We start from the raw sequence: 27,443 nt of genomic DNA on the forward strand, positions 1-27,443 counted from the left end.
GGGTTCCCGTTTCAGTTTCAGCTCCAGGACCGGATCTGTCCCTAGCGATAGGATATAGGTCAATTTCGAGTTCTGTATGGGTTTAAGATGTTTCAGGTTCTGGGACAGTTTCAAGATCGGTATGGGTTCAAGATGTTTCAAGACGTGGATGAGCTCAGCTTTTAGACCTGGAAGCTTCAGGTTCAGAATTCGTTGCAGAGTCGAGATGAGCGCAAGTTATGAGGTTCAAGTTCAAGTGAGGTGCAAGTTAGGTTCGGTATAATTTTCAGGACTAATATGGGTATGTGATCAGTTCCAGGATCAATGTAGATTCAGAACCGGTATTGAAGGTTAGGGCTGCAATATTTTGGTTCCAAGCACCCCGTCTGATCGATAACTAAGGTGCTGTAAACAAGTGAAACAATGAACTAAAGCACTTTTTATACAACTTGGTTATATGAACACATTGTGCAACCAATCAAACGAAAGAACACATAGCGTACCGTAACGAACTACAAACTTTTTATTCGAAATTTCTCACATACAAAAAAAAAAATTAAAAAAACACACAAAAGCACCATTTCGTCAATCATTATCAACGCTGCGCAGCAGCACATTTATTGTTTTGCGTTCATGTAGGTTTGCCCGAGGCCTTTCCGGGCCTCTGCTACACCGTTTCAAGGAATTTATATACTCTGTTTTATTGTTTCTGTGTGTGGGGTTTAGTATTTGATTTCTCAGTGTTTGTTTTAAATGTTTAAGTGGGTGTTTGCTCTGTTTCAACGTTTGCTTTTTTAAACATAGTTCTCTCTAACATTGGTAGGGTAGTGTGACACTGCTGCTCCCCTGCTGCTGGCTACACTATTTACAAGCTTTGTTTTGTGGCGAGCAGGGGATGGTGTGACACCTGTTACATTAACATCTGTTTTGCATTTTGCCTCCTTGCTGCTAAACAGTTTCACAACATCTTACACCTAGCTTATAACAATTCCCAAATCCCAATGTCTCTTTATCTCCTCTCAATAGTGAACTCTTTTGGGTTTAGGGGGTGGTTGGAGTTCCGAAACATTGATCCGTGTCCCGTGTTTTTGCTTCCTGTTTGTGCTAGGATTTGTTTCGGTTTTCGGCAACTTGACACAGTAAATAAGCATTTTCATCGCCAAAGTCGACTTGAGGGCCGAATCTCCCCCTCGGTTCGATCACATTGACCAAAATCACCCTCTCTCTCTCTTTCTCTCCAGCGCCTGCGGTACGAGCGTTGCTACATTCTCTAGAAAAATATAAATATCTGCGCGTACACCTCGATAAAAAATATAATCATAAACAGCAGCACGGCACTGTCCGCCTGGCGCCGCAGCTCTGCCACCGCGTACCGCAGGAGCTTGCGATATTGTCAAACGGACGCGACCGAGTTGCTGTCGTACGCAACCAGCAGCGAGTCGTCCTCCTCGCTACCACTGCCCGCACTCTTGCCCTCCTCCGGTTCGTCCTCCTCCTCGCCCGGCCATCGGTACAGACCGGTCCGCTGATGGGTCAGGGCGGCCATCGGCCGCCGCCGGCCTTCCCCAATCATATTGTCATCCGTGTCGGTCGTCCCGTCGTCGTCACCGTCGCGGCCCAGCTCGGCAGCGTCGCCGTCGCACGCCGGTATGCGCACGATCAGGCGCGTCTCTTCGCGGAAGGACGCGAGCGTCTTTTCCGTCTCGTTCGAGTTGTGTCATAGCTCGATCAGCTCCGGGCCCTTCCAGGTAACGCCGGCGCGCAGCAGGTTGTAGAAGCGCGTCACCGCCCACATCGCCATTATCTGTGAATGATGTAAAACAGTGCGCCCTTGCAGGCATGAAACGGAACGAAACAGGGTTGTATCACATTTGCTACTTACATTGATGATGGCGCGCGATATGAAGAACGCCACCTCCGCCTTGCAGAGCGAATCGAACTGCCGGTTCACGTGGTCGCGCAGTACGTTCGAGTAGACCATTGCGACCGCTTCCAGTGCCATGAAGGTGATAAATCCGATTATCCACGGCACGACCAGTCCAATGTTCTCCTGCGTGTGTATGTGTGTGTGTTTTAAAGAGTGAACGAATCCGTAAGCTTCCCTGTGCTTTGGAAGTCGTGTGCAGCAGGCGCTACAATGATCCACTTACCCGATAGATGCCGAAAATAAGCACCACGCTGAGCAGTATCATCGAACACTGCGTACCGATGATGGCGAAGTACGCTATCTGCACGCCTGTGTGTGTTTGTGTTAAGAGCGAAAGAAACGAACCCGATTTAGTGGGAACTGTTGGGAACGGGGACTCGGAATAATTGGATGGCAGGTGCCAAAATCGCACTTACCGTAGTACACATCCTCCAGGTCGCCGTACTTCTTCACGTTCACGCTGATGCGCCACGAGTACAGCAGTACCACCAGGATGGAAATGTTCTGCAAAAAAAAAAAAAACGGGACGAAAGAGCCAGAGTGAGAGAGATGGAGAGGTATCATACAATCAATGCCTACTAGAACCAACCGACCAACCGAGGATATGTTCCCACACAAAAACGGGTTGTTCCGCCTCCATTTACACACACATACACCGCTTGGAATCATTCTACCACACACTCGCACTCTCTCTCAGGGGGGGGGTATCGCTATCCGATGCAATTTACCTAATCTCTCGCATAATGGCAACCGTTAAGGGGCTTTAATTCGCACTCAATCATGCTCCAGTCAGCAGGCCGGAAAATAAATTGCTATCGCGGTGGGGGTACTGCGCCCGTCGGAAGCTTTTTGCCCCCAGCTCGAGCTTTTGGTGGAATTTTGCACGTGGAGCGATAGCGTGTTTCCGGAAGAATGTTTGTGAGTGTGTGTGTGTGTGTGTGTGTGTGTGTGTGTGTGGGTGGAGTTTTTCGGAAGAACTCGATGTACTATTTTTTCGTCGGAATCTTCCCCATCCGTTGGAATTCGTGATGGGTTTTTGTGTTGCATTTTTTTTTGTGGAAGCAGCTTTAATGAAGGGCTTTTGAAGATTCACTTCAAACTTCAAGCACTGGGAGTGACGGTTTTGGGGCGCTCAAAACATGTCACACTAAATGGAAATTACCAATGACTTCGCGCAAAGTGCTGGCACGAAACCATCATTAGCGACGAAGCAGTAATTAGCTGACAGTGAAGACACCGAGCAGGAAGAATCGTGTATGGTCCATTAATAGGAGGTTCCACGAGGTGCCCGTGTAACAAGACATTAGCTACTGTACTGTACGCTCGCTTAATATCTCGTTACACTCTTGCATGCACTACCACCACCGGTGGTGGGAGTGGAGTTGGAGTTTCGCACGTTTCGCTTCATTTCGCTTGTTTCGTCCCCGCGTCCCGAAAACCCCCGCGATAGCCCCCGCGATGTTTAATTAGCTGGAAAACGGAACTCCAACCACAGCGGAGGGGGCTAATGGAGGAATTGGAAGCATGCAGGAAGGAGAGGAGGATATAAAATAGAGAAACAACAATTCCGGCCCCGCTTACCAGGGTGTAGATGGCGCTCGTTAGTGCCAAATGTTTGGCGTGCAGCATCCGGCAGCAACCATTAGCGCGCAGCGGACCGTACGGATACAGGATGGCAGACTTCATGGTTGGCTTCAGCTCCTGCCTGGCGGGAGGAGGGGTTCGGATGGGCACCGGTACGGATAAACTATTTCTTGTTTGCCTGCGGTGGTGCGGCTTATGCTTTTAATGTGCAAACTCCCCGCACACTACTTTATTTTTTTCCGGGCTGGCCCTTTTTTGTTTGCTTACTTTGCTTCGGTGGCCACTAATTTAGTGACTCCCCGTGTTTTTGTGTTGTTGGCTAGGATTGGGCTTAAACAGCTGGTACAGCGGTGCGCTTCTGTAGCTAACAAAAAACACACAAACACACCCCTTTGTTTTTGGCAAAAAATCTGGAAGCTTGTCGGAGGCTGTCGGCGTCGGCGTCGCTCGGGCGTGCTCTACGCGTTCCGGTGCCACCGGCAGTGGTGCTGCTGCTGCTGTTGAACAACCACAAAACAGACGCCACGGTGGTCGGTTACATTGTACCGGTTGTGATGCTGCTGCTGCTGCCCTCCGTTCGGGTGGTTCGGGCTGCCGTTCGGTTGCCGTTGCCAGGCAAAAATCATTTCACTTAATTATTGTTCCCTTCACTACACAGCTTCACGCGCAGCGAGCGAGAGAATGCGCAATAAAATCCGTGCTTTTTAATCTATCGTGCAGCGAGCACCCGGAAGGTCCCGCGGAAAGACACAAGGCCCACCGGATTGCAGTCCCAGGCGGGGGGCAGTCTTACCCTTCGGGGGTAGATAAATATTGCCGTTCTTGTTGCTTTTCACTTCACTACTTGCTCACGCAACATTGTACAGGCGTTGAGTACACCACCACTACGTTCACAGGCCACTATCTGGGTGAGTTCCGTCGCTGGTTGCACTGGTGCACTGGGAAATAGAGAGAAGCATCCATTGGACATTAGTATAACACCGACACTTTTTGTGCGACTTCGCGTGTCTGCGGGCCCTTGCACTGCGCCCTGCTGAGGGAGAGTTTTTACAAGAGTTGAACCCGACGCCCGGCGGTGCTGGGAACAGGAAGAATGTTGTAAAAAAAAATGCGTTCCGCGGCTTTGGTTCGCTGCTGCTTGGGGCAAACCGAGCGCACTGGACGGTGCCAGCCACCTTCTGGCGGGGCATTCCGTACGGGAGGCAGCCAGTGGGAAAGTTATGCAAGAGTTATTTCCTTTCCGCACGGTGGAGTGTAACAATTCACCCACCCGCCAGTGGCTGGCCAGCGGTGGGGCGAATGGATTTTGTTGTTTTTTTTTTCTTCTCTTTTTTCGTTTGATAGTTTGAATTTTTATGTCACTTCTCTCGGTGCTTGAAATGGTGACAAAAGCTCCTACAAAAATGCAGCAAAAAGAGAACGAGAGAGAGAGAGCGAGAGGGAGCGAGAGACACGTAGAGGGGGGAGCCCTGGAGAGTTAAGCTTTTTGTACACGATTCTATTTCTAGTCCTTCGGCATGCCAGCCGTGACAGTTCCGTCCGTTTGATGGTAAAGTTCGCTGCTCTGGTGTGGGCTTTTGACTTTTCTGGAGAGGAAGGTTCCAGCGCTGAAGGTATTTTCATTTATCATTCCTTTCGCACATTGCCTGCACTGCATGGTGCTGCTGAGGGAGTTTTATACACTCCACTCTCCTTTGTGTTGCACTGCCGATGGCAACGGTGGCGCTGGCAGCAAGGGTGGTTGACACGCTTGCGTTTCCGGTTGCCGACCGGGGAACAGCAACTGTCGCAAGGAAATAGCTGTGGTACTGGTTGAGAAACCCGATGGAAACCGCTTACAGCGTGGTACAATCGTGATAGTTCAACACGAAACAGTGCATTTCCCTTCGTTTCGTTTAGTTCGAGCAGTCGCTTAGTACATTTCCACTCATTGGGGGGTGCACCTGTGTCTGAGGCGAACGATACAGAAAAGCTCTGCAAGAGAAAATGGAGAAAGGAAAAAAAACATGTATTACTGATGATGAACAACATTGCTTGGGCTTTTGAAGGAAGCCAAACACATTACACGGAGAAAAAGAGAGCGCAAAAACTGATTAATGGGAAATGGAAACAGATTCAAACAGAAGGTGAATTACCGTTTGTGGCCAACGTTGGGTAGGGTGGACAAGGGAATCGGACGGAAAAGGCAAAACATTCAATGGAATGAAATTATAATAATTGATTGAATTCGTCCTTCGCAGCGTTGAGTTCTGGGTCCTTTCCTCTCCATACTGAATGGTAGTTCGATTGAAGTGAACACGAACAGGGAAACGATTTATTGTGCTGGCGACGACGGTGGGAAAATCAATACGGAAAGTTGTACCCCGACTGCAACGAGATTGATGGGATACGCGGAAAGGGACGTCGAAGTTGTGACGATCCTCTCACAGCCACACGTACACACACACACACATTCGCAGAGCACGCCGGCTAAATGGAGAAAGTTGGCCGGAAACCGTTTTGTCGCTCGCTACCTTTTCCTTCCCTTTCATCCAGCTCCATCCACGCGTCAGAAGGTTATAAGGTTGATTGAGTTGGAAGTTGGTTTGCCCCACTAGCCGCCCAATGGTGGTGCCGTTTGTTTGTTTGCTTCTCTTTAGCGCGTGACAGATATGACGCATATTTGTACGGGCGACTATAAATATGGTGAAGAAAAGGGAAGGCACATTTGTGGGAAGCACAAGTTCCGCAAAAAAAAACTTTTGCTCCTTGCCGAACGGCGAGGGGGGGGGCGTCTTTTTGTGTCCAGTTTGTGCAGGTTTTATTGATTCATACAAAGACGCTTTGCTGACAAGTGGCATATGACCAGTGTCAACGATTGTCTGTGACGCAGTCGTACGCACGTTTCAAGGGTACAAAGCTGGGAGTAGCTTTTGGCTATCGCTTTAATGACATTGTTCGATGAATTATGACGCTTTTATGGCGAATGGTAATCGCTTCAACTCTTTGTGCTGTGCTTTGTGCAATGCTCCAATGCAGTTTGATACATTGGAAACATTGTTCTCCCTTGGCATGTTCTGAGTATTCTCAGCATTGTCAGTAGTTCACTGCATGCCTTCTATGGTCATACCATCTCGATTAAAATAGTTACTATAGTTGTAAAATGTAGATTGTTTGGGCGGATTTAATTATTCCTGAGATATGAATACCTTTTTAGCCGAGTCATGCTCCACACAGAAGCACTCTTCTAAATCATATTTAGTATTAGATCCTCTAATTGTTTGTAGGGTTCAGATGTAAATACCTGTAAAATTATAGGAGTTTTCAGGGGTTCTCATAGCTGAGGAACACTTTATTGACTATTTCTTGTGGGAAATGAACTTTAGGTTATGGGAATTGGACTCCATAGCACCTTCCATAGCCGGTCTCGTAGTACAGTCGTCAACTCGTACGACTTAACAACATGCCCGTCATGGGTTCAATCCCCAAATAGACCGCGCCGCCATACGTAGGACTGACTATCCTGCTATGGGGGGGGGGGGGGGGGGGGGGGAATCAATTAGTCACTGAAAGCCAAGCCCACAAGTGGGTGCAGGCAGGCCTTGACCGACATCGGTTGTTGAGCCCTTGAGAAGAAGAAGAAGCACCCTTTTTGGACAAATCCAATAAGAATTTCCAAGGAGCTGATCCAAACAGGGTGCCATAGAGTCAAATTCCCATCTTATTATATTAACATCTCACAAGAAAGAGTGAAGGAAGTATTCCACATCTATGAGAACCCCTGGAAAACCCTGTAAAAGGAGCCAGAGAGTTGGAGTTCTGAGATATCCAATCTAGTGATGAATCGACTCCGGAAGGTAGGTCTACCCAGCATTATCCGGAGTCGTCCAGAGTTGCAGTCATCCTTAGTCGGCCGGAACGGGTCTTTGAAACAAATGCATGTATACCTGATCACAAGTACATTGCACCGAACGGGTTTAGTTGACTCCGACCGATTCCGAACGACTCCGGACAACTCCTAATCCTATTAACGACGACTCCGAATAACTACGACTCTATGTGACCTTCGAACAACTCCGAACCAGACGACTACTTCTCCGGATGACTCCAAATCAGGGCATTTTTCCGGAGTTGGAATCGTACTAACAATAGTCGGAGTCCGATCGGAGTCGGGGATACGCTCCAGAGAGCACAACACTAAATCCAATCTCGCTAATGAAGACAAATTTATTTTTAAGATCCTTGTTTGTGATGATCGAATTGATCGTTTTAGGAACCAGGAAATGCTGAGTAAACTACGTTGTTTTCGAAATAATAACATAATATAAGAAATATGCTTACTGATTACTTTTTCATACGAGGCCAAGAATAACATATTACGAGTCACAAAATGAGTTACTGTGAGTAGAGTATAACTTTCATATAAAAGCAGCAGTTTATAAACTGTTTTTAATATAAAATGAATAAGTGATTCAGCAGAAGAAACTCGATCGTCTGATAACATTCAGCTTGTTCACGGAGAAGATAAGGAACAGAAAACGAGCGTGAAATCACTCCGATAAAACCCCATCAATCTTAACACCGACAGCAGCGTGTTGTGAAATGCGGTTTAAGGCTGTTTACAAACACAACCTCCAAAGGCGCGCGCGAGTGTATAGCGTATAGCACAACCAACACTAAAAGGAAAAAATAAGGATCGATAGGAAACGAAAATAAAAGCGTACTGTCGGCTGTTAGCATTCGGTGATAAATTTTAATTTAAGCAAATAGCACCGAACTGCCGAAACGATCCAGCCGCGACGACCGCGGCGGTGGATTGAATATTCATTACTTCGTGCCTCGTATCCCGTGGGCTAGACGAGGCGTGTACGCACTGCGGCAAAAGTGTTTGAAACGATGGTGGTGGTGGTGGTGGTGGTGGCGGCGGTAGGCGACAGCTGACGAACGGTTGCGGATCATGTTTCGCGCTTTAAAGCCGTACGCCACGGAACGCCCGCGGCACAAAGTGGCGCGCCGTCTGGAGACGGGATGGAAATTCATAACTCCTTCACCGCCTGCTGACTCGCGTAACCACTGACCTCCGACGTTCCGGTAGCGACAGTGGTCTAGCGCAGGGGGATAAGAGAGGGAGAGAGGAATATTGCGTGGCAGCATAAACCACAGCAGACACACAACCAGGCAACCAAACTCATTGGCTTAATCACTTGGCAACCACGGAATGAACCTTCCTCGCCCGAAAGTGGAACGGAAAGTGTAAGCATACGGCGGTTTGATGGTGACGGTGGGGTCGTGAGCGAGTGTTTGTTAGGATTTTCCCTTTCCCCTCCTCCACCATCTTACCCTCTCAGCGGCAAAAAGTGCCCAAGCACAGATTGTTTTTCAGCTGGGAGCAAACGTTCATTTTTGGGGAGCGCGTTTTTCATTCGGCTAAAACCCCGGTGCCGCCTATTCAAAAACCCGTCGGCTCGGCAGCATGAATAGCATTCGACCCCGTGCTCTATACACCCTCCCATTCATGGGCTGGCTGTGATGGGTGGGTGGGACAGTGTTTATGTTTTCCAGCGCCAGCACCAGTTCTCCGCCGCTCCCGCAGGTTAGGATGGCGGCGCGTGTCTCAAGGCAAGACTGCCACCCCTTGCCCACGCCCGAAAATGGTACGTTTGTTTGCAGTAGGATATATATATTGAAGCGACATTTGAATAGCCCTGCCGCAGCTCCTTCTCGTGAGGATGTGCAAGTGTTTACTGCGGCAGGGTGGGTCGCAAAGCATGAACAAACGATTGAATATTGTATGAAGCCCGTCGAGATTAGCTTGAACTCCTCGCAGAAGCCCGCGACGCCGATCGCGGATCATAAATACACCGCGCCGGAAGCTCACAGCGCAACAACACGATACCACGACTGGGGCGGGGGAAGAAAGGGCGATAAGGATCGCTGTTTGCGTACGTTCCCGTTCAACGCCTTCCAACGCTTTGCTCGCTTCTTTAGCCGAAAGGTGGAAGTAAAGATCCGAACAGCCGGCCTGCCCGCTTGCCACCGACAGCGCCCGTCGTCTCAGCAGGCGATGAAAATAATGACGTCCCATCGCGTGCACCAACGATACCGCGGCGGAACGACTTTTCCCGCCCGACTGGTGGATCAGCGGAGGTGTGGCAGACGAAAGGTGAGCCTTTTTAAAGCTTTCTTCGTATACAGTACACACACACACACACCCATACACACGTACACACAGAGCGAAAGTACAGTACAACATTTGCCGTCGGTATCTAAGTTTGAAGTTGGAAGCCGTGGGCCACTTCACACGGGGTCACGTTCAGGCGAGCCGCGTTGTTCTCTTAAGGGATAATCTTAAAGCACCGGTCTAGTGTTTAGCATGAACGTGACGCACATTCTAAGAGCGAAAGAGCGATGTGTGTACGACTCTGTGTGTCTGTGTGTGTGTCTGCTCGGAGTGCTGCGGAACGATTGCCTTGTTTTCCTCCGTCCCCGTAGCGGTACGATTTTTCAATGAGTTGCAGCAGCGCGCCGGAAATGCACTGCACGTCGCCGTGCACCTTTTGCTGTCTCTTGTGTGTTGCTGTGTTTTGTGTACGGGTGGCAACGAATGACGGTACCGCGGGGCATTTTATTATTAATTTGATCATTTCAATATTGCACGAGCAGCTGGAAGTGAGGGCGAAGGTTTAAACATTGAATAGAAAGGAAAACGGGGTAAAAATCCGGCATAGCGTACACACATTTCGCACACCCAAAGCACGTGCCGTGAGCGGCCATACAGAGCCATGCGGCGTGTGTTGTTAGTGGCGCATTGCAGTGCATGAAAGGGGGAGGGATGGGGGGGGGGGGGGGGAAGGAGGCTTTTTGCCGAGCGGCAAATGATTGCTATGCGGTAGTAATTAATTAGAGGGTATAATGGGAATGTTGAGGGTTTTCATCAGTTGACACTTACGACTGTTTTAGTTGCTGCAGAGAGCAATAATGTCATAATTAGATTGGTGGTATTTCACTTCCGTAAAATTTATTTTTTATTTGTTTAAATTCGCCATTTTAGCGAAAAATTGGTGTTTTGAATGCAAAATAATAAAAAAAACACACCAAAATGCCATAGCCTCCGACCTTGAAAACAGGTGTCACGATAATAAGAGCTTTTTTCACATTACTATTCAGTACATTCATATGGCATGATTCTATTGAGATGGCCGAGCAGACCATTGACATAATATTTTTGTCTGTTTTTTTGAAAGATTAAGAGGAGCAGCGTCATTGAACGAAATGAAGGTAAAAGGATAAGAGCGATACAGGGTTTTCCAGGGGTTCTCATAGTTGTGGGATACTTCTCTGACTCTTTCCTATTGGAAGTGAACTTCATGTGTTGGAAATTGGACTCTATGGCACCCTTTTTGGATCCTTGTAAATTCTTGGATTCTTGGATTTGTCCAACAAGGGTGCTATAGAGTGCGATTCCCATTAGAATAAGTTCATTTCATGTAAGAAAGAGTTTATAAAGTGTCCCACAGCTATGAGAACTCCTGGAAAACCCTGTAAGAGAAACGAAAAACGATTCTTGCTAGTACGCTAAAGGAAGGTCTACAATTTATGTGCTTTAAACAACCGTTGAATGGACTTATGCTTTTAATGGAACGCTGTAAGAAATGTTAAAATATTTTAGAGTACAAACTAGACAGAAAAAAAACACACAAACTGCTCGAAAAACAAAAAAACAAAAACTATTTTAAAACGAACTAAAACAAGAGCATCACACTCCCCCCCCCCCCCACCCACTCAGTCTGTCTGTTGTTGCCTACTTTTTGTGGAATGTTGAAATGAAATGGTGGAAAAATGATATCCCCACCATTAAAAAAAAAAAAAAACAAGCGCCAAGATATCCATTTCACCATCCACTGCCATGGGAAAATGCGCGGATGCGAATGAAACCGACGGCCGGCGACGAATCGAACGAACGTTGCGTTCCGGTTGAGTGCGCCGCTCGAAAGCTGCTTGGTGGTTTTTGTGTCTCTTTGTGCGAGGGTGTGTGGGTTTGGATTTGGGTTTGTCAGGGAGGGGAAGCAGATGGGAAAAGCAACCAGCACTGTGTGAGCAGCATTGTTGGGCAGAGAAACAAATAAAGTATGACTCGCTGGTTCCATTTCGGGGGCCATGTTGCTTTCGGTTTTTGTCGGTTGAAGCACGCTCTACTATCTGACATCCTTTTCGGATGTGTATTTTTATCTAGCGCAAGAACGGAAGAAGGTGGATGTGGGGGTGGAAGAGGAGAAGGAGGACGATGCGGTGCACCAAATCGCGTACCAGCGTATCTAAACATCAACTCAACATTAAAATATGCATGGCTAGGTTTCAGTTCCACAGTCAGTGCGTGGTTCTATGTGTATGTGTGTCTATGCGTTTGTGTGTGTGTGGGAAAAATGGCAACCGGATCGCTTTTTGCCATTTCTATTTCCGAGATCCTCTCCCGGATGGACTAAACCCATTTTATCAGCCAGCATGAAGTACCAGCCATATTTCATGCGGGACTTACCCGAATGGCCCGAGAATCTGGGGCTTCACTTATCCGGTACGGAGAGAGTGAGAGAGAGAGGCAGTGGGAGAGGGAGAGGGAGGGGCTGAAAAACCAAAAGTCCAAATCGGTAAAAAAGTAGCAAAGTAACTTTCTCATCCACCCTCGCGGGAAAAATGGCAGCTGATTGTAATCGCAGCGTTATCTTTTGTTTTATTTTTAAAGACCCATCTGTTTCCCCCCGCCTTCCTTCGTTTCCCACCACCGACGCTTTCTTTTGTGTTGATATGAGCGTGTGTGTGTGTGTGTGTGGTAGGAGGAAGATCATTTTCTCCAGTTGGAGTTGATTTTGGATTGCTTTTGCTGCTCCCTTTTGCTAACTTTGGACTGCTGTGTATCCATTTCGGATTCACGTGGAACGGAAAACCGGTATATCCATCTCCATTTACGGAGTGCTGTGGCATGTGCGGTTTAACAAAAGCCAATAGCAAAGGGCTCGTGGTAAAATAGAAATTGTGGCAACAACAAAAAAAGGAATGCATTAGCGTAAAGAAAAACTGTAAAACAAATAAAAAGAAAACAAACAAATCCAGTTTTCAATACAGAGAGAGAAAGGAAGAGCTAGGAACGAAACGTTCCTTTTACTAGAGACTTCCGCGCAACAAAAGTCAAGATGAAGTGAACAGAATAGATAAGTACGAGCGGGGGAAACCAGCACAGAAGAAGAACCAAAAACAAAACCAACTGAAAGTAGGGAAAGGAAACAAAGATTTTGCATAAAACGCTTCAGCGCGCATTTCCTTTCGGTGGAGAAGTTTTTAATTAACTCAGATAAAACTGTTGCATTTTTGATTTTACCGGTTTTGCTGGAGAGCTGGTGTGTGTGTGCGTGTGTTTTCTTCTGTGTGTTTATTTTATTCACTGCTGTCGATGGTGATGTTTTGCACATTCCCGGTTTTTAAATAAGTCACGGTTGAGAAGTTGGCGTGAGAAGTTTTCCCCCGGCGGGGGTGAGCCGCGCTGCATATTTTTTAACCTTTCGGGAAAGTTTTCTCCCCCTCTTGGCCACGTTGGAACAGTTGGAGAAAGAGCTTGTTCTGCAAAACAAGTGATCAAAGCTGGATTTGCAAGGTAGCCTGGATGGCAAGGTAATGGTTTCCCTTCCTTGTTCGACACTTTTTTGTGAACTGGAATGGGGATGCTAGGATGGGGGGGAGAGGATGGACCATAAATTGAATAGCGTCCGAAAGTTTTGTGAAAGATGCGTTGAAGGATAATAATAAAGGGGCTTACAGTGTTTGATAAATTAGCTTGCGAAAGTTGTTTTCAATGGGATAATTTGTTGAAGCATTGGTACATTGCCATTGTTTGCGCAAAGAGGTACGTTCCGGGCTGCTGGACGATGGAGCAATTCAATAACAATCGAATGGTGAATGACAACGTAAGGATCAATTTAAATGTGGCAAAACCCTTTCCCGTTGTAGAAGCTTTTAAGTTGGAAAGCTTGTAAGAAGTGGTTTTCTTACTGCACTGAATAATTAAGTCTATTAAGCTAACAAAGAAAATTAGTTGAAAAAAGAAATGCAAAGAAGTGATAACGGTTATTTTGAAATAATTAATAATGAACAACCAAGAGGAAAAAAAGAAAAAGAAAAATATTAAGATCAAGAAGAGAGGCTTATAAGGAAAAAAAGAGAAAAGAAAATGGAAAAGAAAAAAAAAATGAAAAAAGGATATTAAAACAAATATGAAAAAAACATTAGATAGAATCATGAATTTAGTAGTAAAGAAGAGACTATGAGAAAGTGTGAAAAAGACATAAATCGAACATAATTTGCTCAAAAACAGCTCTTACGCTGTGCCAATCGGCATTGAAAGTCATCATGCTTGTTGCAATACAATCCCAATCTCAATTTGATGCACAAAAGTACTTCATCGCTCTTTATTTAAAGGATGTATCTTCATTAAGCATAATTGCTTTATACTTTCGTTGCATCGTTTTGCGATAGTACCGGGGAAAGTTCCTTCCCATTGCATAACAGCTACACGTTCAGTCGGCTTCATTTTCATTTTCCCAGCGCCAACAAGCGTTTTGCAACCGATGCTGCTGTGTGGCGTTTTTGTTCGCTTCGCATTCGCAGTCCACGTACAGCACGTACAGTGCCAGCAAGTTATGCTGCTGCAGCACCAAGCTGCTTCCAGTTTGAGCACGAAACAGTTCAATCTCTTGAAAGTTGTTCCTTCTCCGCGAATTTTAAAGTGTTTGTGTGCGATGAATTTTACAGCACCTCTAATGTATTCCTCACGCGTACCCGCCGGGTTAGCCACAAAAGCCCGCCGAGCCCGGGTGGGAGAAAATTTCAAGGCCGGCGCATCGCGATTGTCGGCGCCTGCAAGAGAGCACGTGTACCGGAAATGGGGGTAACCGCGCCGAGCGTGAGCGGGGTGTTAAAATTGCTTCGCCAAAGAATGTTTCACCCCGTTCAGCGGGAAAGAATTTCCATTCCATCAAAACTGCAACTGGGCGACGCACGCACGTCTGTGGTGAGTGTCTGTGTGTGTGTATGGGTGTGCCTGTTAGCATACCAGGAAATAAGAAGATGCTTTTTTAAAGTTGAACCCTTGGAAAAGCTCAGTGAGCGTGACTTAGCAGGGGAGAGCCCGGGAAAGAGGCAGCGTGACAGTTCCTGGTACGGTTCGCCGATCAACGTCTTCAGTATCCATTTCAGCTGCCATTCCAGGCCGGGTTTCCAGGTATGCAACAAATTCCGGCCAAAATCGCAAACATCGAAACCGAACCGAACCCACTCGGCCACTGAAGAGGAAAGCAAGCAACTGGTCCGGATAAGATCGTCCAGTAACGCAGCACAAAGACGCATTGCTGGCAAATGTTCGTGCCAGATTTGCTGACGGCAACGCCGTGGAACAGCTCCGTCGGAAATGGTTTGTGCTCCGGTTCGGCATGCAGCTCAGCTCAGGCACTTGCGAAGCAATGCAACCCATTCCGTGCCCGGATTATTTACTTCTAGTGCTTCTGATTTTATCAAACTCATCTACAGTGCGCACTTCATACAGATGGCGGTATCGACCGAGCGAGACAGAGCCTTTTGCGAGTGGAGAGTTTGCTCAAGTGAGCAATTACTTTATCGTGTTTGCTTGGCACTCTACGATATCTTAAGTGGACGATGTGGTATGTGTGTGTGTGACCGTGTGTGTGTGTGTGTGACCGTGTGTGTGTGTTTGTATGTGTGCATCAGCCTCCCCATGGGTCCCAAGGGGTAGCACAGCAACACCGGGAGATAATAAAAAAGGCTCCCACTCACTGCACTTTGCTTCGAAGCTCGCAAGAAGCTGGCCGCTCGATACGAAGCGAAAAGGTTAATGTGTGGTCCGATGCTCTACCCGCCGGGGTTGTAGGTATGTTTTTCTAGTAAATAAAGTGCCAGGTCGTAGCAAAACATCACTCACGCGATATGCCGGCGTATCGATATAGAACGATATATAGCTCTCGGGGCAATACCGGGGAAGAGATTCCAACTGATTCTTTCCTCCGGCGGAATGGTTTATCCTTCTTGATGCGGTAAAAGTTATAAGTGCATTGAACAACAAGCTAAACAAGCAGATCGATGTGCTGTGAAGCATGTTCCAAGGCGGAGCAAAGTGTGCTTCAGTCGTGCGGAACGTTATATATATTTGAACGCACAAGATGTAATACCATTTCCGGCAACCCCGTACTGATGGCAGGCTTCATTTCATAAGCTATTGATGTTTTCCATGCCCTACCCATCCACCATTAATTCCGACGCTCACCCACCCATCGGATGAGCTAAAGTCAATGAAATCGGCTATCAGATCGGAGCAGTTTTAATCGTTTGGGACGGATATGGACAGCAAATACAGCCATGCTGAAACGTCAAATTAAAGAGCTCCGAGCGCTTTGCAAGAGTGCCTCAAAAGCTTAGCGGCCGAGGCTTAAAATGGCACTATATAGCCTGCCAGTCACGTACGAAGTATCCTGTGTCCAGCGGTATGTGTGTGTGCGCAGCCATCGTACGCCCTGTCAGTCCAGCCGTCGTACGACTGTAATAACATTCCACGGGGTCGCTGTCAAATGCGCAGAAATTGGATATAGAGCAGCACCATTTTCGGATCTGTCTGTATCTGTGTGGCTCTCACACTCCATGGTCACCATGCATGGTATTTAATTTGCTTTTGCGGTGTGTGTATGTGGGGAGTGTGACATTGGAAAGTCAACCCGAGGAACATCTCCAACTGTGTCTGTGCATCGTTGGGTCGGGTCGGGTCCGGTCTCGCTAACAGTCAATAAATTGCGAGGCCGTGAGCTCCGTGACCTGTGTGAGCTTACCTCTACATGTACTTGGCTACAGGTGGACGTAGTGACCAGCGGCCAGCTGCATTCTCTGTGCTGTACTGGGCAGGGATGCAATATGCAGCCCGGGCACTGTGCACTCTTGGCTTGACTGATAAATGGGCTTCGGTGAAATATGTCAGCACGGTACCGAGCGCTACACTATCCGCGTGAGGTTTTGGTTGAAGTAAGTAGGTTTCACAGCACAGGTGTACGGACGTGGGAGGGAACAATTTATCACCCGCGCCGTGGCCGTGTCCCGCGGGATGCGGATAATTTACTGCACCATTCGCTTGCGCGGAAGTACACCGACGTTGTACACAATCATGCTCAAATATGTTGGGCGACTTTTTTTCGTCTCATTGTCTGTTGCGAGCATTTGGGGCAGAGATGTGCGACCTAGATGGAGATGGGTGTGTGGGTGTGTGTGTGTTGCTATCGCAATGTTGTAAATATGATCTGCGTTGATTGTTATTAATTGCTGGCAGAAAGCATCAGCACTGGGAGTCGGGATTAAAAACCGAGAACTGGTTATATGCACTGAGTTATGATGCATAGTAATAATTCGTTTGCGTTGAAATGTGCAGAACGACACTTGAATATGTTTATGAATTTTTGAACAATGCTTCAAGCGAAATATGGTACCGTTTCATTCGAAAGATCTTTTTCAGTTTTGAGTGATGCCAACATGTTGTTATTGTTAATTCAAAAATTTAATATGAGCGAGTTGTTCCACTTTTGCCTGTATGGAGATAGTTTCTACTTGTATATGTGTTTGCTGTATATTGAATTCAAAATTTCTCGGAAATGTAAAGTTACAACCACTTTCTGTGGTTTTAGTACAAGTATTTTTAGTACTACATCCGGTTCGAAGGACCAAACAAAGAGTTTCTTGAATAACCTGCTTCTCATATCATGAATATAACGCTAAGTCTATGTAGATTTCAAGCTCATTTCTCAGAGGTTGTCTGTTAAAAACCACACACACACACACACACACACACACACACACACACACACACACACACACACACACACACACACACACACACACACACACACACACACACACACACACACACACACACACACACACACACACACACACACACACACACACACACACACACACACACACACACACACACACACACACACACACACACACACACACACACACACACACACACACACACACACACACACACACACACACACACACACACACACACACACACACATAAAACAAAGAGCTGCATGAAACATACACATTATTTACACATTGTTAACATTCGTCAGCGTTCTCCACCACCGCACCGCAGATGATTGGCACACTGACACAGACAACAGCGAGCGGCGAACGCGAAACTGTCAACTGTGCGGTTGTGTACGATGCAAAGACAACGAACGCTTATCAAACGCTCCCGATGCACGTTAAGGATGGGGTTACACCAAAAACCCCGGTTTTCTCGCAACTTCGGGGCCACTTGCGCAGAAACCCAAACAAAGCATACCCCAGTCCCCGGATCTTGTGGCCAATAATCTTCAACCGCACTAGCTGTTGCTGTTGTTGCTGGGCGAGTGAGGCGAGCGCCAAAAACTTTATCCCACTTCTTGAGCCTTGATCACAAAATCAATATCAATTAGGGTTTTGCGAAGCGAGAGGCCATCTCTTGCTGGCCGAGGGCAGGGAGGCCGGTTTAAGGCAAACTTTCAAAGCGCGGCGGAACGATCCGTTCGGTGGACAGCTCTTGAAGCTCTTGAAGAGCACAGCCCGAGTCGCAGGCCATTCCGCCGAAGCGGAACAAGTTCAAGTCTTCCGCTTGTGGGTTAAAAGGGAAGAGTAAATAAAATCATGAAGCAGGCAGGCGCTCACTGTACATACACGTCGAGCGAAACCAAGCGAATGTGGTGTTGCTTTAAGGTTTTAGTAGAGAGCATTCAGCGTTTTAGGTGCTACTCAGCGTGGCCCTGAAACTTACAGCACAACTGTCAACCGTGCCCGGCCGGAAAGGAACGGAGCGAGAAAACGTTTACAGTGACCCAGAAACTGCGTTGGAACAGTTGCAGAGGGAGAGAACACCAGCAAAAAAGTTAACAACATATCCATCAACTCAAAACCTCACCGCGCCACCCTTTTGTCCGTTCGTCCACTTGTCGCCATGCTTGGCACAGCGGTGAGTTTACCGGCTTTGAATCGTTCACAGGAAATGACACTTAAAAAAAAAAAAGAGAAAGCGAGATACAGGAATTATGACGAAAGCCATCCGCAAGTAACGAGCGTCAAAACAAACAGTGTGTGTGTGTCTTTGGATGTGAGGACAAACCAACCCACAGGGGGGAGGCGCGATGGTTTTTCCCCGGCGAACACGATTGAGGGAAAGCGTGGCAAGCGGCATATTTGCCGAGGACTTGAAGGTTTGGAAAAATAATCTCGAAAAAGGCTGCGAAGAGTTGGTAAAGGATAAATAGAGAGCGAAATGGGGCGAATGATGGTTGTGGACAGAAAGGCAAATTGCAGAAAAGCTGTGTACCCAATGCGTACAGCGTTGTAGGAAATGTAAAATTTATATTAAAAGCTGAACAGAACGGTCCACCCAAAGTGAGCAGTCCCAAAGTTTGATGCAATCAAGCAAATCAAATTAATACACACACAGAGAGGGAGAAGCGTAGAGACACAGAGGCAAGAAATTGAATTACACGGTAAGTCAACCGCACAATTGTTATCCGAGCTTTAGTTGCTATTTGAGCATCTCGCTGTCCCAAGCAGCAACAACAGCAAAAAAAAGCACGAAATAAATCCCCCCCCTGTCGTATACTTCCAAGCACTTCCACAGAGTGTCATTACGAGTTCGAGTGTGTTGGAGGGCACCGAAGGGTCGTCGGCCAGAATGGGAAGAAAACTCTCGAGATATGAAGTCCAGCAGCGGGAAATTGGATTCGGGCCGTGCAGTTTGCTTCTAGCCGCGCGAGAGGAAGTGACTTTGCCACTGGCGACAGTGTAGCTTCCACTCCTCTCGGACTTAACGCCACAAACAACGGGCATCATGCAACATTCTCCAAGGATCCTGTGACCATAATCCTGCCCGCACACGCGATATCCCATTTCGGCTTTCGGCTGCGTCCGGACTGTCTGTCCGTCTGTCCATCGGGCGAAAGGTCGATCCCGCCCGAAACCGAAACACTTTAAGTCTCGCGACCTCTTAGACAACCGGTAGAAGAGGGGTCATTCGTCCCCACCAACAATTGGACGGTTTTGATGAAATGGAGCATTCGCACGCTACTCCCCCGTTGGGTTTTCGTCGGCATCGATCCATCTCCCGGTGGAGTTTGTCCACCGGCACGGTACGCTTCGGGCGCTACGCAGCACACAGCGCTACAACGCTTTCTACTTCCTCCCCGGGTGGCCTGGTTGTATGGGGGAGGAGGGTGGTGTTGGGCGAGAGACCTTTCGTGTAGCTGTCACACAGCACGCCACGCCGGGGCGTCAAAGTTGAAGAGTGTTTCATCGCACGGCAAGAGGACAGCGATGATCCTGTCTTTGTGTTGTGTACGGCTTGGGGGAAAGAAAAATTGTCCATCCGTCGTGTGCAACTAACCTCAACCCCAGACAAACACTGGATGGAAGAAAGTGAACGAGAGTGGGTGCAAGCGGTAGGGCAGGGTTGTAGAGAGTTTACGGTTAAATTTGTCCCTCAGTGTGAAAGCAGACCCTGTAAAAGCAAAAGGGAAAGGTTAAAAAGGAGAAAAAAAACCCACTGAAAACAGGAAAGCAAAAGAACGGGACAGGAAATCAATTTCCGCCACAGTTTGCCGGGCCCACCAAAGGCGCTACAATAACAAAGTTCGGTCCGGTGACATTGAAGTTTCACACGCACCCACGTGGTACAGTGTTAGAAGGAGGGTGAAAAGCGTGTGGACATTGAAGAAAGCAAAGAAAGTGACGGTTTACGGTATCGATTTAGGCGAAAGCGAAGGAAAGTGCATCAAAGCGATCGAGTGTTGCTACGCAAAGGCAAAGCGTAGAGCGCTGTGAAGAAGCATAGCGACCGAACCGAGGTTAAGGTAATCAAGGCGTGCTGCGACAAGAAAGCTGGAAAGAAAGCTTAAGCAGCGGCGGCAAAACGGATTGGCTGTGTCAGCGCAAAATGTTCATTTGTGGAAAATTTTGCTTCGGATAGATAATTTAATACATTTTTCATCTTTACCCCTTTTTTCGTGAGGAGACGACGGAGGTGGTTTGAGTCCCGAATCGTGACTAGTCGTTGTTATTGATTTTTATGATCGGGTCAGCAAATTTTTCGGTCTCTCGATTTGCCAGGGCCAGGGTTGCTGACGAAGTGGCTGAAGTGGACATGAATTCTTAAACGGCACAGCCAGCAATCTTCGGAGGGTTTTGGATGATAAATTATGGACCGCTTTCGGTTGGAAGGAAAATGGTTGAAAAATATAACTCATTTAGAGGATATATTCAATATCTTATCATGCTGATTCTGTTGCATTACTAGAATGATTCAGTTTAAGATAATTTTCCCAATTTCCCTTCCCCAGCACACACGCCGACTTGTTCAATAATCTTTTCGCCAAATCTTATCTTCGCCACCCGCACCATTGATCCCCCCCAATTGAAGAAACATTATGCGCATGAATGGCAGCCACCTTGGGCAGCTAATTGGGCAGATGAATGTGCCCTACAATTCAGTTCGTTAGTGGCGCCCCTTTCAAGCGAGCCTACCGCTTGCCAAAAGCTTCACCACATTGAATTAGATGCGATTAGATTTTCTAAGCACGTTTCCGGTGCTGTCTTTCAAGAGCAAAAGGTACGCTTGCCTTCCGAAAACGCTTCGGCTGACAGAGCGGGCCTTTCACCTGGAATGGTTAAAGATAATAAAGCCTCGAAGGTTGTATTTATTTAGCAAAATAATTTGCTCGGGCAGCGGTTTTGTTTTTAATTCGTTTTGTTCATGTCTGAAATAATTAGGGTGTATTTTTCACCGAAATTGTTGTCAATGTTGCGCATTCTGTTTTATTTTTAGTCCCTCGAGCCTCATTGGTGGTCGAAGGGATGCAAATGCAGGCGCTTGCGTTTTAAGGCGAAGTTGTTGAATAACGTAAAAATAGAATTTGTAAGCATATTTGTGAGTTATTTAGAAATATTATCAGTAAACCCCATTAATTCTTTGCAATCTTTGCCGAATGAATTGTTCTCATCGCGCTAGTTAAACATAACAATTATTCCAAAAAAATCATCAATTACTCCAAGGTCATCGTCGAAGCATCTCCAAACAGCAAATAATACAATCGAATGGTGGATACATTTTTCCGGAGCAATTTGGAAAAGGGAATCAGTTCAATCGGAAAGGAAGATAGAAGGCACACCAAATTTCCCTCCAAAAGTTGGGCGCGCTAAACTTTGACCGATAGAACTGCCACAAAATGCCTTGCCCGCCGCATCCGTCCGAGGTTTTGTGGTCAACAGTGGAGAGCTACGCTCGGGCAAATAGCAGCTGCCTCTCGGAAGGCACTTCCCCACTTCTCCACCCAATGTGCTTGACCTTTGAGTCTCAAAAAAACCCTTGACCGGTTTTCCGTCCCACAAAGGCGTGCAAAAGCATGTTTGAAAGGGAGTGTAAAAGGAAGGAGGTTTCACTGTAAAATGGATTTGTTGTCAAGTTCGCGCTAACAAAAAGAGTAAAGTAAAGATCAATTTTCCACCAGACGAAAACTAAGAGGCAATAACAAAAAAACACGTACACATATACTGAATGGCAGAAGCTTTGGTTTGGTGAGAGCGATCTTCCGGTCGGAAGCTTGGGCGTTGCGCGTATAGTTGGAGCAGCGTGTTTTGTAGTCGGTTTGTGTTTGTATACTCGCGCTCTCTCTCTCTCCCTCTTCCCTCGCAACAGAAAATGTGTTGCGTTAACCAAAAAAAGCGTCCGTTCTACCCCGGGGGCGCTTTTGCGAAGGCCCCATTAAAGCGGAAGGTATGAAAAAGGACCACCTGCACGGGAAACACCGCGGGCAAGTGTTCGTTTTGGGCGGGTTTTTTTGGCGATTGCGATCCTTCCCAACAACAAAACCTCCCGCGTCGAAGGTGTAGAAAAGAGATTGTTGTCGTGGTTGGTGTGGTTTTTTTTTTGTTGTTGCTTCTGTTTTACATTACGAAATGATAAAATTTCAAATGAAAAATGTTTATTGGTCACGGCGACCCACAGCACATTCCAAAAAAAAAAACAGCCCTCCCCTAAAGGAAGCAAACAATGCAAATAACGAACGTGCGTACCGACGGATGGATGGGGCGCAAAACGTGTTTGGGGCAGTGGGCAAAACAGCGTTTCCATTTTCGGAGTCGTTACTGGAACGCGCTGGTATAAAAAGCGGAGCGGAAATAAAAACAAAACCGCCCCGAGACCGAATGATCGATTGAAGGGTTATCGCTTGGCGGCACATCATAATGACGGTGGCGACTAATTGAGGCGTGGGTTGTGTGAAAAGCAATAACAAAAAAAGCACACACATTCAACCATGCACAGCTTTGTGCGAGTATAAAACTGTTTCTTCACTTCGTTTGGGTAGGATATTTGATCGTTTGTTTTCATTATTTGTGAGTGGATGGTGGAAATGGCTTCAGGGGGTAGTTTTGTAAATAGAAATCAATAAGAAAGGGATTACCGTTCTCTCCAATTACTTTGTTTGCTATTTGGAGTTTGTAATTTGGTAGGTGTTTGCTGTAGCAATGCAGAGCATTTTAAAAATATGACTAAAATACTAAAAATTTACAAAAAAATCCCTTAAAAATGGTGGATGTAGCAATGCGATTCGATGATATTAAAACATATCAAATATATTTACTTTCGTACTGTTCATTATGAACCTTTTTTCCATGAGCGAATGGTGTGTTGAAATAAAACCTATTTGTTCCTCCCAATCCGTTCCCGGAAGCATTGCACGTTTGAAGCAAATGAACAATTAAAAGCTTTTCCTGTTCTATATTAACCAATCAATTTATGTTTATGGACAAGCTTATTCGCACATAAATCAAATATTTACACGCACTGTACACGAGCCTGTGTGGTGCACTATACCATGCACGACACCTGTTTGCTTCCGGCGGACAAAAAGTAAAAAAAAGGACAAACAGAAGCCAACCAATCACGAAGAGCTTGCTGTACTGATTTTTCCACAAGCTTTTAACACGCTGCGAATGAAATTTTATTTACAGTAAAACATTTTACTGTTCCTGTGATCCTTACAGTCGACAAAAAGCGTTTGAACAACCGTTTGGCGTGTATCGGCACGCAAACCAGTTCCGGCAGATGGTTTATCACCCGGAGCAAGATTAGATTGTATGTCAGTCTCTTTCCCTGTTGCTTTCTTCCTTCTTTTTTGTGGGACCTCGTTTTTTTCTCGTCGGTTTTCAAGAAACCGATTTGATTCGATTTACAGCACACAGCACATTTGCGCGTGATTTTGCCAGCCCTTCCCGGTTCGTGGCCCGCATTTTTTAAAACTGTTTATCACGTAGGAAATGAGATTTATCAAATAAAAACTGTGAAGTCAAGCGTAGACGGCAAAAGTGGAGCACAACAACAACGTCAAAGAAAGGTTCAAATTACGATGCAGGTTGTGTGAGCTCGCTAGCTAGCTGGATGCCCATGAATGCCGGAATATCATCAATAAACCATCAGGCAGAGGGCCTAGGGAGTTCCGTATGATCCGGGGGAAAACATCATCATCGAGGTTCGTTAGAATTTCCGCGCCGCAGTCATAGAAAAAGAGAGTGTGTATGCTCGCAATAATAAAAAAAAAAAACAGCCAACATGCCGACAAGGCTTATCTTTCACGGTGAAAGCTCACGTGGCCCGCACGGGCTGCGTTGTTGACGTTTGCGTGAATGTTTTGCATACGCGCGGATACAGATTTGAGGTTGGCGATAATGTCAGCTACAACCACGCTGTGTGTATATGAAGCAGACTATTCCGGGTTTTTTTTGTGACTATACGTACCAAAAAAAAAGGGGCGAAGTGTTAATGATGAGATCAGACACGGGTTTTCGAGCAGCCTGTCTGCTTAATCCAGATGAAATCGTTCACACATTACGCACGAGAAAAGAAGATGTTTATGCCGGTCACAACTGTAGCTCGTGCTTTTTATTTGGAAACACCCCCTTCCTTTTCACTTTCGCTCTCTCTCTCTCTCTCGCTCTCTGCACTTCACAAATAGTAATAATAACCTTCTAGGAAAACAATAAATTACACCCTGCTCTGGGGCGGGCTAATTGCGTATAGGTCGTGGTCAGCCGTGCGGGGAAAGGTTCATCACCTTTTTCTCACTAGCGCCGACCGTATTTTCACCTTTTGCTCTTCAAACTGAAGCCTTTCTCGGTAGCAGTTTGCATGATTGTAGGTATAATTTCCCCTTTTTGGGCTTAATATTTCCCCGGAAAGCGCTTCATTCCACACAAACACACATACTAATTCACATACAGCGTTAATACACGACGGTGAGCAGCACTGATCGAACGATTTCCATTTCCATTATCGCCAATCGACTGGGCGGTGCTGAGACACGCTGCAGCTGGTGTGTCTGTTGTTTGGCGGAGACGTCGGAGAGGGTGCGGCCAATTCGAGTTTCCCCCCCGGCTGGGATTACATATGATAATGGCGGCCGCACACACCAATTTATCATCTTATCACTCGCGTGAGCCGCTGGGTGTAATATTTCACTCCATATTATCGCGATGCCCGATCGGGCGCGATCTATTTGCCCACCGGCCACCGTGGTGTGTTTTTTTTGTTCGTTTGTTAGACACACCTATTCTTCTTTGTTGCGCAGGAGGGTTGAATGGTACCAGTGGGGTTGTGATTTTTGCTCTTTAATTGTTCGCACTAATTATCGGACTCACAACAGCACCGGGCAATAATGGTAGCGTATTAATGGGACGACCAGAAAGTGAAACTACACACGCACTCGAACGACAAACATGGAAGGATCACTCGGGACACCATTGAACTTGAAGCTACCGCGGGAATCGATATGCAATTAAAATAAATTTATGCGTAAAACCAGGTTTACCACACTACCGGGAACTGTCGCACGGTGTAACAAACCGAAAACTAAATCACACTGCCCACGGGTGTGGAAGCCACCATCAGACCTGCTCTTTGCCCCGAGCAGGGCGGTAGGTGCTGGGTGTTTCTTTCCCGCAACCACCGAACAACACACGCGCAAACGCACACGCAAACGTTCGTACCCGCCCCGGGTTCGTACCGTACCGAATGCAGGCTCAACGTTCACTGAGCCTGCCGCCAGCTCGGACGGATGCTTTTGGATGATGTTGATGCTGAGCGAAGGAAAGCGTTCGGTCACTCACCAACGAGCGGCCGCTTTTAGTACACGGTGCTCAGCCGAGTCGACGCAGCACCGTTTTGGTGTGTTGTGTTTTCCGTTCTTGTTCGTAGTCCCAAACGTGCTGTGCGTCGTTTGTTGCTTCGCTTTAATTAGTTTCATTTTGTTTGGTCGTTCGCTTACGTATGTGGGGCTAGCATACGTTTTGGGGGGGCAAACTGTTTTGTACTGCGCTGGATTTACCGCGTGTAAGCGGACAGCAGGGAACAACAACTACAAAAAAAGGTAACAAATGGCCAGCAAACAATAACAATGGACCGTCTAAGCGTTGCGCTTGATGTTGTGCAGTCTGTGCACGTGCCTGCGAGCGGTGGCGAGCGTCAACGTGTCAACAAGTGTCATTTTGGTTTGTTGTGGAGAATTTGGTATGAATTTGGTGGTGGTTGGTTGAGATTAGGAAAATTTGATTTATTCGATTGGTAGGTGGGTAAGATTTAATGTATTTTGTGTGAGATATTAAAATGGTATAAGATTTCTTAAAACATTTTAAGTGGAGATGCTTGAATAGAGCAATACTAAAATACCGAAGATATTAGTTGAAATCACAATACTGCTAATACTTCAAATTATATTTTTCGTTGCTTCCATAAATTGAAGGAAATTCTCAAACTTTTCTCTATTAATGTGAAAAGCTTCTGATATATGTCAATCTCAGTCATCTCAAATTGTTGTCTCCACATTCTCCACTCTCAAAAGCTACTAAAAACATACAAAATAACAGCAGCAGCAATAGATATATCAAATCATTATCAACTTAAACGTTGCAGCACGTGGGCATCGCGGGTGATCGTAAATTGTCGGAAAAGTTCATTAGGTTTGATTAATGGTCTCAATTGAGTTAATTGCCCTTTGTTGAGAGATTTACTGTTGCCGTACCGAACTGTCGATGGGGTGAGGTCGATGGTGGCGAATTGAACTAAAATAGTATCTCGATCTGCCACTGGCAGATGAGAGCATTCATTTATACAGTTTTCAGCCACGGATACAGAATTCCCTGGAGTGAACACTCCATGGTTTGTTGGTGCGGTGGTTTTGGTATGGCTTGATTGAGTGAAATAGATAATGTTGTTCATCATTATTAGGTGTAATTTTAAAGCAGTGGCCCAGAGCATATCGATTCAGTTGCGTTGGGATTCGGTTTGCTTAGAAGGAAACTGACATGAAGGGAGTATAATAAGTAGAATGACTTCATTTTTGCTACCATCAAATAATATGAGCGTGCAATCAATCCAAGAGCTAATTTGCCACAGCTTTTCTTTCTTTAGCGATAGCTGTAACACTTTCGAACAGAATCAGAATGTAAATAGGTCCACACTGTACCAAAAAAAAGCGACCGTAATCGTCCCAAGCATTATCATTAGGCCACATTATCGTTAAGGCGCATCAAAGACTATGGGAAGCAGGCAAAAGTAGGGTTCTTTCGGAATGGTTTTTGCTTGATAGTTGAGTTTGGCTTGTTCTCCTTCACCCCTCTATTGCCGTGAGCTTCCTTATTAATGTTACGGTAATTTGACTGTGTGTTTAGTTTTTGTGTGTCTTATTTTGGGTTAGTTTCCTTCAGTTGTTTCAGCTCAGTTGTTAAAGAGGGAATGATTGGTAATACATAGACACTTTGTACTAAAAGTTGATTATCCCTACAATCAAGGGTAGATGTACAAAAAAAGAAAAATAAAAGAAAAACG

The 27,443-nt window shown here is 46.4% G+C and overlaps 1 protein-coding gene across 4 annotated transcripts; it reads right to left on the minus strand.

The window, feature by feature from the left end:
* Positions 1-1,674: 1,674 nt before the first annotated feature.
* On the minus strand, positions 1,675-25,657 carry LOC120958040 (uncharacterized). 4 transcript variants are annotated; one of them, XM_049609045.1, is made up of 6 exons: positions 25,464-25,657; positions 3,488-4,428; positions 2,323-2,410; positions 2,130-2,215; positions 1,862-2,029; positions 1,675-1,783 (listed from the first exon to the last, which is right to left on the minus strand). In XM_049609045.1, exons 2-6 carry the CDS (start codon positions 3,590-3,592, stop codon positions 1,697-1,699), a joined length of 534 nt encoding a protein of 177 aa, XP_049465002.1. In that variant the 5' UTR covers positions 3,593-4,428; positions 25,464-25,657; the 3' UTR covers positions 1,675-1,696. The 4 variants fall into 4 exon arrangements, with proteins under 4 accessions (XP_049465002.1, XP_040236511.1, XP_049465001.1 ...); XM_040380577.2 differs by having other exon boundaries at positions 25,437-25,657; XM_049609044.1 differs by having other exon boundaries at positions 25,429-25,657.
* Positions 25,658-27,443: the final 1,786 nt, after the last annotated feature.

Source organism: Anopheles coluzzii, chromosome 3 (assembly GCF_943734685.1).
Source record: "Anopheles coluzzii chromosome 3, AcolN3, whole genome shotgun sequence".
NCBI lineage: Eukaryota > Metazoa > Arthropoda > Insecta > Diptera > Culicidae > Anopheles > Anopheles coluzzii.

Excerpts from the sequence above, each read along its gene's own strand:
- LOC120958040 (XM_049609045.1), bottom strand. The coding sequence starts at position 3,592 with ATGAAGTCTGCCATCCTGTATCCGTACGGTCCGCTGCGCGCTAATGGT. Across the intron at positions 2,411-3,487 it reads CGAGCGCCATCTACACCCTG|AACATTTCCATCCTGGTGGT; the intron begins GTAAGCGGGGCC and ends TTTTTTTTGCAG. Across the intron at positions 1,784-1,861 it reads TATCGCGCGCCATCATCAAT|ATAATGGCGATGTGGGCGGT; the intron begins GTAAGTAGCAAA and ends CATCATTCACAG.